This window comes from Tauraco erythrolophus, chromosome 8 (assembly GCF_009769465.1).
Source record: "Tauraco erythrolophus isolate bTauEry1 chromosome 8, bTauEry1.pri, whole genome shotgun sequence".
In the NCBI taxonomy this organism is placed as follows: domain Eukaryota; kingdom Metazoa; phylum Chordata; class Aves; order Musophagiformes; family Musophagidae; genus Tauraco; species Tauraco erythrolophus.
Window position 1 is genome coordinate 42,926,158 of NC_141472.1, and position 13,593 is coordinate 42,939,750.

Genomic DNA, 13,593 nt, shown 5'->3' on the forward strand with positions numbered 1-13,593 from the left:
TTTTTGTTCTTTTTTTGGCATTTTCTCCATGTACCATTTCCTGATGCCACCTCATTCAGAGCCATTTCTTCTCGCTGCTCAGTTCCTAAGCACAGTCTCACACAACAGGCAAAGAGTCTCCATGAAAGCACCCATTAAATACCATGTGGCTGTGGACTTCATCGAGCCTCCACCCCTCCTGGATGCTCTCCTCTTCCTTCTCCAGGAAACCGCGGTCCTTCACATCACCGTGCAACTCTTTGCTTTGTCCTTTCGCAAGTCCGTCGCCACTGTGGAAAGTTCTGGCCTGCCAGGCATGTGTGAGATTCGCTTCGTTGCCCTCTGCGATTTGTTTCGTTTCACATTTTTATTTGTTTTATTCACACACGCCAAGGTGGCGACGTGAAAAATGTCTCTGACGCTGTTCTCCGACTGTAAGGCTGAGCATTCAATATACGTAGCTGCTCCAATCTGTTTGGCCATATTTGCACCCTAAGGGGGAAAAAAAAAGGAACACGCCATCAATACCAAGTTTCTGCAGAGAGCCAAAGCAAATCACACCATTGCTTTCCAGCGCTGTGTTTTGTGAAAACCAAAGCTCAAGCTCCGGCGTGACAGCCAGCAGCTAATTTTGCAAAATAAACAGAGCTTCAGTTCCAAGATGCGTTAAACGAGTATCCAAACGTTACCTCCTATGCTGATAAATAGGATTTGGAAGGGAGAAGAGAAGCTCAAACAACTGCAGAAAGCCAGAAGAGTATTAGTAGGACCTGTTTAGGAATTTCATCCTTACACCTTAACTTGCATCCATGAATCACATGTTTACTGGGAAAGCTTCCAGATGTAAGCCTGCTGTCTCCAAAGGGAATTCTGACTGCCTTAAGGGGCAGCCAGCGTGTCCCTGACCTGGAGTGGAGCCTGTGTCACATCTCCATGAAGAGGGTAAAGTTCGTAGGGAAATGTGCTGTGGGTTTCTAGGAAGGGGACAGTTATATCAACTTGTAGCCAGGGAACAAGTGGAAAAAAAAAAGAAAAAAGGACATTGGTGGTTGGTTATATGAGCCCTTCTTTTTTGATTTTAAATGCATCAAAAGTCAAAGCAGGGATATTTGTTCCAGCAGTACAAGGAAAACTACATGCAACTGTGGCAGATGACAATACCCCAGTATCCTGCTGCCGATTTTGCTACTGGAAGACAATACAGCATTGTGTGAAAAAATGAGGTTATTTCAATGGAATTTTACTTCTGAGGGATGAATCTTTTGGCTAAGTTACGAAATCCAGCCACATCCTTGATGTGTCATTCCTCACATACTCACGGGCCTGAGATACAGGCACAAGTCAGTCCAGCCCCTCCTCTCTGCTCTAGTGCCAGGCTGATGGCACTAACCTATGTGGACCCACGCCTTCCCTACGCACTATTTACACCGCAGTGATGCAGCCATCTTATCAGTCCTAAGTGGGAGTGACTGATAAAGGAGCACTGGTTTGTAGAACAAGCCCTCCCCACAGTTAAACATCCCAAATCCTACTAACCAAGCCCAGACTGTACCTTAGAGCCTCAGCAATGTTTGCTCAGGTGCAGCTGACTGGGAACTGGCCAGCATGCTGGAGACAGGGTGTCACCAGCAACCAGCTTTATCCTCCCAAGGGTTTGTTATGATGTTGAGAGGAACAGGGAAAACCCCACTAAGCTCTTTGATCCCAGGTCAGCTTAGAAAGGCAAAGGAATTTGGGCCACAAAGATGATGCGAGGGCTGAAGCACCTCTGCTATGAAGACAGGCTGAGAGAGTTGGGGCTGTTCAGCCTGGAGAAGAGAAGGCTCTGGGGAGACCTTCCAGCAGCCTTCCAGCACCTTAAGGGGCTACAAGAAAGCTGGAGAGGGGCTTTTTGCAAGAGCATTTAGTGATAGGACAAGGGGCAATAGCTTTAAACTGAAAGAGGGCAGATTTTCATTAGAGATAAGGAAGAAATTTTTTACAATGAGGGTGGTGAGGCACTGGCACAGGTCGCCCAGAGAAGCTGTGGCTGCCCCATCCCTGGAAGTGTTCAAGGCCAGGTTGGATGGGGCTTTGAGCAACCTGGTGTAGTGGAGGGTGTCCCTGCACATGGCAGGGGGGCTGGAACTGGATGATCTTTGAGGTCGCTTCCAACCCACACTATTCTATGATTCTATGATTTAGAAATAAGCTGTGTATCTCAACTCCTGAGGAATCTTCCCCAAAACTGGCACAGGAGAGCATCTGATTGCTTCATGCCACCAGGGACTTGGCAATCACAAGAGGTACAACCATTGCTCAGTCTAAGCTTTTGCTTACGTAGAGCACAGATGAAATTACAGGAGTTTGTTGAAGTATGGGCTTCCCTGCAACACACACAATTTTCCCTTTGGCTGCCAAGTAATAGCTTCTGGCTTAGCCCTTGGTCTTCAGCTGATTCCTTTTCCTAAGGGATACAGGCTGAGCTGTGACACCAGAAGGAATGTGCATCTTCAGCTCCAGAGGACAAATCCACCTGTCAGTAGATTTTTTGATCACTGTCTAGGGAAAGGGGTGAGACTGGGTGATTTTACTGAAGTACTGTAAAAAACATAATATACAAACATGTGTATGTAGTCAGTGGCAGATAGTATTTCCTTTCAAGTTTAATATCCAAAGAAAAATAGCATGGAAAATTATAGCTCTGAGGCTGAACAACATGAATATATATACACATACACAACAGTGGTGGTTTGTAACCAAGATGACATCTTCTGCAACAAGCATGACTTAAGGACAATTCTGAATTGTTTTTCGTTACGGTAAAAAAACAGCATTTAGTTTCACGTAAAATTGTCTGAGATGGAGGGATGTTTACATAGTGAAGTGTAGAAACATGCCATAACCAGTTAAAGCCATCACAGTACAGCACTCCACGTTCTATTTTACTCGAGATACTCAGTTTAGGGTATCTTTGCATTTTCAAATTCAAACACGTGGTGGGAGGCTGCATTAGTAGTTGTGTATTAGGAGCTGTTGGTTTGGAAAACCTGAGGTTGTGGATAAAATAAAGAACTGTTTGATGGCACAGGATATGCACAGAGGCGAAAGGTACCTCTGGAGGTGCCATTCTCATTTAGACACCCTGCAGGGTGTATCTCAAGCCACCACTGTGATTCAGCTGCAATGCATGACACGTATGAGTGAGTAATAAGGAGAAGTCTACCTTAGAGTCCAGTTTTCCCATTCTCTACCTCCTGCTCTCCCACGGTCTGATTCTTTTCTCTTTCACTTCGGTTTCTCTATCCCCTGAGGCCTGGCTCCAAACTTCTCACTTCCCCAGCAGCAGAGAACTGCTGCCAAGAATTAAGATGCTTTCTGGATTTGCTGCCACCTTCAGAGGGAGCTACGAGGTCTTTTCACAGGTGTTTTAAAGCAAGAGGATTTTGAAGGCTAGAGATTGTATGCAATACTTGTCATTATACTAAAGTCAAATGAATGACATTCAAATCTAAAGTCTGAAGACAACAATTTTACCAATTTGTCAGCAAATACACAGGACATGTCATCTCTGAGTTACCGTTTTGGCCTCTGCAGGCCCAGAAAAGCAGTAAGTTTACTTGCAATTCACTTAAAAAGGCTCTTTGCAATGAGTAAGGCTACAATCTCATGATGCTTAAAGCACAGGTTGTGGGGCTGCGTGATCTTCTGCAGCATCCAGTCTATAGTATAGGCTTTGCCTTTACTCATAATAGCTTCCAAGCTCAACTTCATCTACTACTAGAGCATTCACATCTGCCTTCTAGGATGCACTCATGTCAACAAGGGGGAGAAGTCGACCATAAAGATGGCTACAGTGATAGAAAAGAGTCTCACCTTCCACCCCCAAGCACAACGAAGGACGTGGCACATACCTGATCATAGGACACGGGTGTCTGCCTGTGGTTGGAAAGTTCCACTAGCGTGCTTACATCTGTGCGCAGGTCCGACTTGCAACCAACCAGAAGCATTTTGGTGTTCGGACAAAACTCCTGGATCTCACCTTTCCACTGTAAAATTTGAGGTTGTTATTATACTCGAGTAGTTGAGCGTTTAAATCCGAAGAAGCAGCAGACAAGATGAAGTTTGATAAGTCATGACACCTCATGTGGAAGCACTCTTACATAATAGTCATATCTACCTTCAAGCTCATTTCTAAAGACATTAGTTCCAGCAGAATCTGGATGAAATCTTACAATCTCACACACTCATTAATTCCACCGACTTACTAATCAAGAGGGAACGAGCTGGGATTGTTTACCTACATGAGTAAAGGTTTGCAGACCTGTCACTCCTCACGAGCAGTAGACACCCAGCCGTAGCCATTTGCAGCCAGGAACCAGTGAAGCCTGGTGTCACCACAGCCAACTGTTCCTCAAGACAGAGCTACAGAGGCAGGTCTCATGACCACAAAACAAGCATTGCTATATATTGCCTCATGGCTACACCCTCACACCTAAAACTACTCAAATCTGTCAAGGGTTCAGCTATTGTGAACCAGCACTAAGCCCTTCAAACAGAACTTGTGATACATTCCTTGTGTTTCTTCCCCCTCTACATGGTTATTTTGAGAATACAAGAGAGCCAAAAAATTCACAGCGTAGTCTGAACAGATCGTACAATCCCTAAAACTTAAGGATATCATTTGGGTTTAAAAGTATGTTAAAAAAATCTCTTACTGTACTGTTGCTTAGTTCTGTAACCAACATTATCATGGACAGAAAAGAAAAAGGTGGTTGTACATGCTTGTTGGCACAGTTAGTAGCTGAGAGAACAGCCTTAAGTATTTTCTGTAGGCTATTCAGAGCATTGTATGCCACTTTATTCCCAGTGACACGAGAATCACTGGCCCCAGCTACAGAAAAAAAGGAACTTCAGGTCATTAAGTCTTAAAGACTGCGCTGCAAAGCTGAGTCATGCCCAGTGACCAAGGAGAAGACCAGGACCACCTTGCAAACACAGAGCTTGATTATCAAAATTCAGTGGTTTAACTCAGGGAAAGTCTGGCACTGAATCTCGGGTCACTGAGCTTCTGAAAAATTCTGAAGTTTGGTGCCGGATTGTGTTTCTATGCCACTGCTAAGTCTTCTGGTGTCTTCCAGAGGCATTTTTCACTGGCTCCTTCTGACATCAGGCTGAGGAATTATGTAAAGCTGTGGCAGAAGTCCAAACACTTGGCAGGCACGTTTTAACCGTCTTTGCAACATGGCAAAGTTTCCCAATCCTGTCTGTTATATGAACAAAATGTGAGAGACAATTTCTTGCTGCACCCAGCCCTGCACCTCACACCACCCTGAACAATTCACTGCTGTCTAAGGGCTGAGGAATGAGAATTTACTTCACCCTTGAGCAACCTTTAGGGGGGTTTTGTTTTCAGTTAACATTCATCCCTTTCAAATAAACCATCTCAAATTCTAGCAGCGCAGAGCACGGTCCTGTCATCTCTGCCCTACCAGAAACACACTGAAGTTTCCAGCGTGTGAAGCAGCACCACTCTTCAGAGATCTAAAGACATGCTACTCAAGCAGTTCTGTACTCAAATGTTTCTCCAACACTTGCCTTTTTTAGCACACTGTCAAGAGTTTCTGGCCGACTGATGTCAAAGCAAATCAGGACAGCATCAGAATCTGGATAGGAGAGCGGGCGGACATTGTCATAATAAGGAGACCCTGCAGGAAAACAAACAATATTTTTATTAGTTCATATTTTCACTTTCTGCAGTCATTTGAGCTTATTCAGAAAGCTCAGAAAGGTTTTCAGTGAAGCTCTTTAAAAGCACCCAGCTACCATCTTTTCCTCAATAGCACTCTACTCCCAAAACAATCACAGTTGCTCATTCCTCCCCTTTTCGTTGTGTCTCACCTACAAAACCAGCTTTCCCAAGTAATTAAGAGCAATGGCACCCCAGTGATCCACCTCCCACCAGAAGCTCATGATGCCCCCAGTAACAAGGCAAGGGAAATTAGGTCAGCCCAAGTTTCAGTCCCAGCATTAACCTGCAGGGATTTGACTTTTGAGAACAAATCCTTAACCTCCAAAAGGCTGCTGCTTCAAAGCAGGTTTTGGCACAGCTGTGCTTTCATGGAAGAAAATTCAGAAAGTTTTGAAATAAATCAGTTTCAATGCTTCTAACATTTAATTCGAAACAAATAGCTCCAAATGCAAAAAGCGTCTGAAGTTGTCATGGATATCAGCAATTTTTAGAAGAAACTCTTGCTTCCTATTAAAGCATGTGTTGCAGCACTCCAGCAGGAAAGAATCCCAGTCCTGTAGGCAGGCACACAAGTTATCTGTCACAAAAAGCCGCATCAATCTGTAAACCAATATATACTGGCAATAAATGTTTATATGTAGCCCATAAAACAAGTTTTTCTCAACGAGACAAAAGCTAATCTAGTAATTTGATGGAACAGAAATAGAGTCAATATTGCACTTTGTGCATGTTTTACTTTGAGAGCTGTTATGGGATACACAGTTTTATTTCAGAATTGTAATGATGTGCAGAGTTACGAATACATCTCCAGAGTCAGAAATCTCATTTTTAATCATCTAGTGAATCTGGTAACAGGTTTGGGGGGAAAAAAAAAAAGAAAATCTTCCTTTTTTTCCTAGGAATTTTCAGTCACTCAGTCACCATTTGGTTTGGCCTTAACTCTGCTGAAGCTTCACTTACTGAGGAGGATGCATTTCTGATTTAGAAGGGTACTTAATCGGTTAAGTGGTCCAACAGGATAAGAGCTTAGGCTTTTAAAATGCATGCCTGCAATTTAAAACGTGTTTTCTTAGTCTTACAGTCTTATTTCTGTGCTTTTTTTCTCATGAACCTAAAAATACAGCATAGGACATATGCAGCAAGAACACAGCTTTCAAGAGTTTGGGGGTTATCAGCTAATTATATCACCAATTTTCCAACTATCTAGAACTAATTGGCTGTAAGGTCTCAGAGGCTGAGCAGACTATTAACTGGATTAGAGAAATTCCTCAAGTTTTTAACTGACAGACAGCTCACACTGTTGCACAAAGCAGAGCGGGGAATGGTGTGAACGTATTGCAGATGACTTCAGTTGGACAGCTTATACTGGAAGGAAGGAGTCAAGAATCCCAGGAATGTTGTTTTTGAAACGAAGAGTAACACATGGGGAACGAAGCATTACCAAAGTAGGTAGCAGAAGGTAATCTGTTGAACGAGACTATTTCATTCAAATGCTCATCTTCATAAAAGATGTCAATCTAGCAAAAGAGGCAGCTGTCAAAAACAGCTCTTCAAAAAACAGTTAGCTGTCTTCAGCAGTAAATGACATGTTAGAAAGAAATCTAAACGAGCTGAGCTGACCGGTAGTTAACTACTCATTTGAGCTCAGCACCACTTGCACTGACTATCAATAAGCATTTTCTACTATTAATTATTCCCCAGCTGTCTCCAGCACTGCTATTACAGTGCCTTCATCCCGGAGTCCCAGGGCCAGGTTATTTATCCCGGAGTCCCAGGGCCAGGTTATTTATCCCAGAGTCCCAGGGCCAGGTTATTCGCCCTGGACAGATGAATTGCCAAGCAGCATGCTGTTAACTAGCCACCTGCACTGCTCTGCTAAAGCAGAGACTGCTGCCCAGCCTCCAGGCTAGTGAGAGCCACTGCCTGGCTAGTTCATCTCCCTGCTGAGCTCAGGCAAGTGAGGGCAAGACTGAAGATGGTTAATGCTTGGCCAAACGGTTGCTGGCTAGAAAGGAGTCTCAAAAAAGCCTCACCCAGAAACTAATTCCTTAGACACATACCTATCTTCTCACTCACCAGTCTTCAGGGATACAACTCACCATATATGTCCATCAGCATGTATTTATGTATACATACAGTCACCACCTCCAGCCCAGAGACTCCTTTCTACTGTGTCAGCTGTAGCTGTGTTTGTTTTGGAGCAGTTTTTTGTAGTTTCTTTTTTTTTTTTTTAACTTTTCCTTCTGAACCTCTCCTCTTAAAGATGCTGAGCTAGAATAAGTGCACTTTTCTAGGCAGTCCTTCTGCCCGGATCCAAGCTAGCAGGAATATTCAGCACCTCCTTTTCTTTGGGGTAGTGTGTGGCAGAACAAATGGGAACCATTTCAAGCACTCGGGCTGCGCTATCAACAAAGGAAATTTCCCAGTCTCATTCAACAGCAATAACTGAACCTTTATTACTGTGCAAATAAAGAGGGGCTCCGGCCCTCGCTGTGCGAGCCTATTCAGTCTGGCATTTCATCCTTTCGCCCAGAGAAACCCTCAGAAGCCAGGAATCTCAGGAATGAGGCTCAAGTCTGAACAGACAACTTGAGCACAGCCCAGTAAGGCTGCTCACTCTTTTTCAAGCTAAGTCTGCACATTTGAAGCCATGCCAACCCTAGAAAACAGAAGGAGAACGTAGAGCTACAGCTACGGTATTGGGGGGGGGGGGGGGGGGGGGAAGAGTTTGTCTGCGTTCATGGTTCTTTTCCTACCAAATAAAACATTTTTTTCAAGGACAACATGGATGAGTTTTCAGTTTTTATCAGGAAATTGCTGATGATGCCATAATTCATCTTTATGGTAGAAGTATATTCCAGCTGCAATCCCCCTTTTTCTAATCTGTCTGGCAGTTTACATAATTTAAGCCAGAATAATTCAAACATTGAGAACAATCTACTTTTTAAACCTTACGTTTCATGCAAAGTACAACCTAAATCCAGCTTTTAAGCTGAAACAAAACCCCTCCCCAGAGGGAGGTTACGATTATATGGTCAGCTTTGGCCTAAAGAAGACACCAAGCTTAGGCTTAAATGTTGCTATCTTAAGAGAATTACACTGTTAAAAAAGCATATTTAATTTTTTGATGGCTTAGTACCACTCTAAGCTGCTAGATCATGGAGAGCTGATGCCCTATTTGTCCGCAAGACCCAAAGCCACCACTACCACCTTCAAACCAGGAGGCTCAGCCCCACGTCCCACCTACGGAGCAGAACCTGGGCAGCTCCTGCTCACCACGCTGCTCAGCCTCCGCTCGCCCGCGGGCCCGAAGGGAAGCAGAGCTCAGTAACAGGCAAGATCTTACTATTTACACACCACCAAGCAACCATCAGCCATTAGTCTTTGTAGCCTTTTGGACTCCAGTCAACTGAAAGAACAACAGATGAACAGCAGCATTCTCACTCCCAAACCCTTGGGCTCACTAATTATCAGCTACACAGAAAACACATCAAATAACTGCAGTGGCCGTTTTAAGTAGCTGATTCACTGCTGATGGCTTTCCTCCTTCCAAATCCACCTGGGCTGGTTTTGGGCAGGTGATTTTGTATACTGAGTATCATAAAATACACCATCTCCAAGCACACAAATATCACAATATGCATAGCGTTTTGTGTGTTTACATTTCTGCATCTCAAACAGAAAACAAGACTTTGGTAGGTGGCTTGGCATTCCTAGTTATTCTAATTTCCCCCCCCCCTCTAAAGGACAAAAACCTATAAAGACCAGTTACTGTTACACCACCATGAAAAAAAAAAATCACATGGCTCAATACAGCCAACTTGCAAGTGAACTGGAAGGCAAAGACAGAAATTTGACATTTCCTTTACAACACTTATGGCCAGAGAGCTCAGGAAAATAGGAACTTTAAATCCTGTATGTTTCAGATGTCTTCCAAAAGATTCCAGCAAAAAGCTTTATAATTAATCTTACATCTCTATACAGACACTCAATACATTGGGCACGCTCAAATCACAGCAAAGCTAACTTGATTTAAAGCTCTATGGCCCTTCTGGATTTAATTATATGCTAATCCCCAGCAGTGCACAAGTATTTCTGGCCCTGTTGAGAGCTATTTTATTGGAGTATCCAGTACAGTTTCCACAGTTCAACCAATAAAAACCCTGAAATACGTTTTAGGGAGACACAGGTATGTACGACTAATTAATAGTATGTGATTTCTGTGCCACAGCTGCTGCTGTACCAGCAAGAAATGTAAGTATCAAAGTAGTCACTTTTAATGGAAGAAGCCAAAACCTTGGTAAAGGCACATTAAGACCGCGCCTACATGGACAAAGACATCCAATACACAAGTATTCTTCACAGTGACCACAAGACTGCAAGATGAAGCTTCAGCCTGAAGAAACTTCTAATACTCTACTTAGCAGATTAAGCACCCAGCTCCCAAACAGCTCAAGACTGCCATACTATGTCACCATGGAGTGGAAAAATTTATGGTGTAGTTAGATTGCAACCAGACATTCCTGCTTTGAAAGAAGGGCTGGTAGTCCAAAAAAACAATTGAAATTCAAGTTGGCAAGTGCTTTCCTTAATGCTGTGGCTAATTTAAACCCTTATAATGACTTGCAGAACTAGACAGTACCAGAAAATATTTGAATAATGAATGTTCCCATTCCACTCTTACTTGTAAGAGTGTTTTGTCCCATATTTCTATTGACATATCCAAGATATAACAAAAACTTCCCAATAAATTTACAGCTAACTTTAAAAGGTTCTATCAATAGTGTGACACTACATTTCGCACTCGAGTCCTCTAGCGAAAAGCAACTTATTGTTATAGAAAAGATGATAACTAAAACTATGACAGCAGGGCCTGTTCTCACCCTAACACAGGACTATTTTAACCAATGCCTACAGCTTTTCTCATTTTCTCAGCAAGCAAAAAACACACTCAAAGTGGCAGCACCGTCCTTCCAAAGGATTCAATGCAAAAACCAACAGTTACTTGATAACTCAAGTTACGGACTAATTTGCGAGGCCACCTGTTGCATGCTCCCAGTTAGAAAATAGAGAGTGTTAAAGGTGGATACTAACTACTCATAAAGTCATCTTAAAAGTATCTGCAGCATATTGCAATCAAACTCAGCTAAACAGTGTCCTCTCCCCCTCCTGCAAGAGATACTGAAGTACCTTAAGTGACTCGAGCCATTACTTCCCGTGTTGCAACGGACATTATCTTCCATTAGTGTTTGGCAGTTACCAGTCATATTTTTAAGTTAACTAGATCTAGTCCTGCTTTAAAAATGTCATTAAGACGTTTATTCTAATTCAGCAGAGGACTAGGATGAAGATTTGTTAAAAAAAAAAATGAAGAATTTAAGATAATGCTAAAAGACTATCTTATCTCCCGACGACATCTCCTTATCTGCTGATGTGATTTTGCACTGGGTTAACGGGTTTGGGCAGCGTCTCTTCCTGCAGTGGGCGAGAAAGGCTGTTTACAGAGAGACAATTCTTCATCCGCCGAGTCCCACAACCAAAGGATTCCCCGTTCGGTAACACTTTTAGAAGACCACGCGTTGGGTCTTTCCAACATTTCCTCTCCAGTTTCAGACTGCAGACAAATCAGCCACTTGATCTTAAGCTTCTGACTCAGTCAAATCATCTATTAGTTCCAGGACAGGCCTGAAAGGATGACATGCACTCACAAAGGCTGGCAGGTGCTTCTTCCACTGCTTTTTGTCTTTTGAAGTGCTACAGAATATTTCACGACATGGGTGTCTCCAGCCTTTGACATACACATTCCAAACCTTCTCCTGTCAAACAACTGAACTTGCGAGCATGTTGTAGTTTAACAGCCAAAGATAAAATTTTCCAAAATAACTTAACCGGTAATTTTTAATAAGCCCTCACTCCATAGGGTTTGTTACGGCCAGCTTAGTAACCAGGATGAAAGCTCAAACCAGACACACTCTGGAAGCCTGCAAGTCTTACTTGGCATGAGATGAAGAAAAAAATCAGTTCAGAGCTATGCTGATACCGGTTGTGGGCACAGAGACTGCCTTTTCCCAGTAATCGCATTGCAAGCATTTGGAATCATTTCCTCAACAGCAAGAGGAAAGCCAACTCACCGCCTAAACTCCATTTTTAAAAAGGGATCAACGTTTTCGTTTCTGGTAGAAGGACTATTTTCGTATTTAGAAGGAACTGCTGGGTCCAAACTCAACATTAACAAGCTATCTACACAACCTGCCTAGAGAAGAAGAAAGGGCTCTGTGTGGTCCATCAAGTTCCTCCAGCTTTTTTCCAATCGCTTCTGCAGAGTTTGCATTGATCCACACCTGTGTTAATGGGCCATGGTGTCATTCACCCCTCACCACCTCTCCCAGGGCCATGAGTTACGGAGCAGCAGAGCCTGGCTGGCTGTCCAACTTCTCTCCAGCACCGAGTCCGCAAGTTCAGGGCTACATCCTCACCACGCAGGTAGTAAGCTTAGTCCAATTATGAACAACAGCAGGATCTAGAAGAGTTCCGTGAGACCTAAGGCAGCCAAGCACCAAGAACCTCAGCCTTTGAGGCACACGAGATGGTGTTTTGGACAAAGCTGCTGAAGGCACAGCTGGAAGGGCAATGAGGACCTTAAGCACTGCTCACGGCATGTAAGGAAGGATGGTTCCCTCCGCACCCGCAGAGGGCCAGAGATGTCCACCTCCCCAGACCTTCCTGGCGTTAAAGACTTGTCAAAAGCAAGGGGAAAAAGAACAGTATTTTATTTCAAAGAACAGGCATTAAGGAGGCCACAGGGAACTCAAACGTGAGCTGATGCGATTTACCATTAGCATATATAAACACCGCTTCGCTCTTCTACTACCTAAAGGGGGGTTTCACGGCAGCAGAGGAGCAGAGGTACCCCCGGAGCTCCTCAGAAGCTCCTTCCATCCAGGCAGGCGAGGACACCCACCCCTGCAGTGCTGACACACCGCTCAACGCAGCCGCGTCCGCACCCTTTCTCCTCCCCAAAAGTCAAGTACATCGCTAAAGTACACCTCAGATTTAAAAAAAAAAAAAACACACAAAAAAACCCACACCACACACAACCAAACCCAGAAGCAGGCGCCCGTCTCGCACAGCCGCCGCTCGCATCTGAAGCCGGGCACCCCCGCCGCGACGCCGCGGTGAGGGGCTGCGGGGCCGCAGCAGCGGCCGCCTCCCGCTGCCCTTCGTCGCCCATTTCCCCCGGGGGAGCGCTCACCCGAGGTGTCCCAGAGGCTGAGCTCGATGCGCTGCGTGTCGATCTCGAAGCTGGCCGTGTAGTTCTCGAAGACGGTGGGGACGTAGCTCTGCCGGGAGACAGCGCACAGTCAGCCCGCGCCCACCACCGCCGCGCCGCGCCGCCCCGGCCCGCCCCGGCCCCCTCGGCCCACCTCGGGGAAACAGTCCTTGGCGAAGACGTGGAGCAGCGCGGTCTTCCCGCACTGGCTGTCCCCCACCACCACGATCTTGCACTTCACGTTCTGGTTGGGATCCATCACCGCCTTGCTCGATAACTTCTGGCTCGCTCTTCTTTCCTTCATTGATCTCGGCTTAGTCCTTCGGCCGGCCACAACCAAAAAAAAAAAAAAAAAAACACCACCCAAAGAAAAAACCACAACAACACACCCAGTTCCCTCAAAAAAACAGAAAAATAATTAAAAAAAAAAAAAAAAACAAAACAACAAAACCACCCAGGTGGAAGTGGCAGAGCAGCGCGACGCTCCTCCGCCGCCGGTCCCGCGCAGACTGCTTTGTCCCCCCTCCGCCCGCCCCTATTTATAGCCTCGCGTCCGCCAATCACCTCCCGCCGCCGCCGCGGGGCCCGCCCCCTCGGCGCGCGCTGCCGGCGT

The 13,593-nt window shown here is 44.8% G+C and overlaps 1 protein-coding gene across 1 annotated transcript; it reads right to left on the reverse strand.

The window, feature by feature from the left end:
• Positions 1 to 219: 219 nt before the first annotated feature.
• RND3 (Rho family GTPase 3) lies at positions 220 to 13,284 on the reverse strand. The gene is made up of 5 exons (XM_086615420.1): positions 13,135 to 13,284; positions 12,963 to 13,050; positions 5,557 to 5,666; positions 3,873 to 4,007; positions 220 to 471 (listed from the first exon to the last, which is right to left on the reverse strand). The coding sequence occupies exons 1-5, from the start codon at positions 13,282 to 13,284 to the stop codon at positions 220 to 222; spliced, it is 735 nt and encodes a 244-aa protein (XP_086471546.1).
• Between the last annotated feature and the right edge of the window lie 309 nt (positions 13,285 to 13,593).

Bases quoted from the DNA above. Each gene is read 5' to 3' on its own strand.
- RND3 (XM_086615420.1), bottom strand. From the start codon at position 13,284: ATGAAGGAAAGAAGAGCGAGCCAGAAGTTATCGAGCAAGGCGGTGATG. The intron at 5,667-12,962 runs GTGAGCGCTCCC...GTTTTCCTGCAG, and splicing joins CAGCCTCTGGGACACCTCGG to GGTCTCCTTATTATGACAAT. The intron at 472-3,872 runs GTATGTGCCACG...TTTCCCCCTTAG, and splicing joins CACCCGTGTCCTATGATCAG to GGTGCAAATATGGCCAAACA.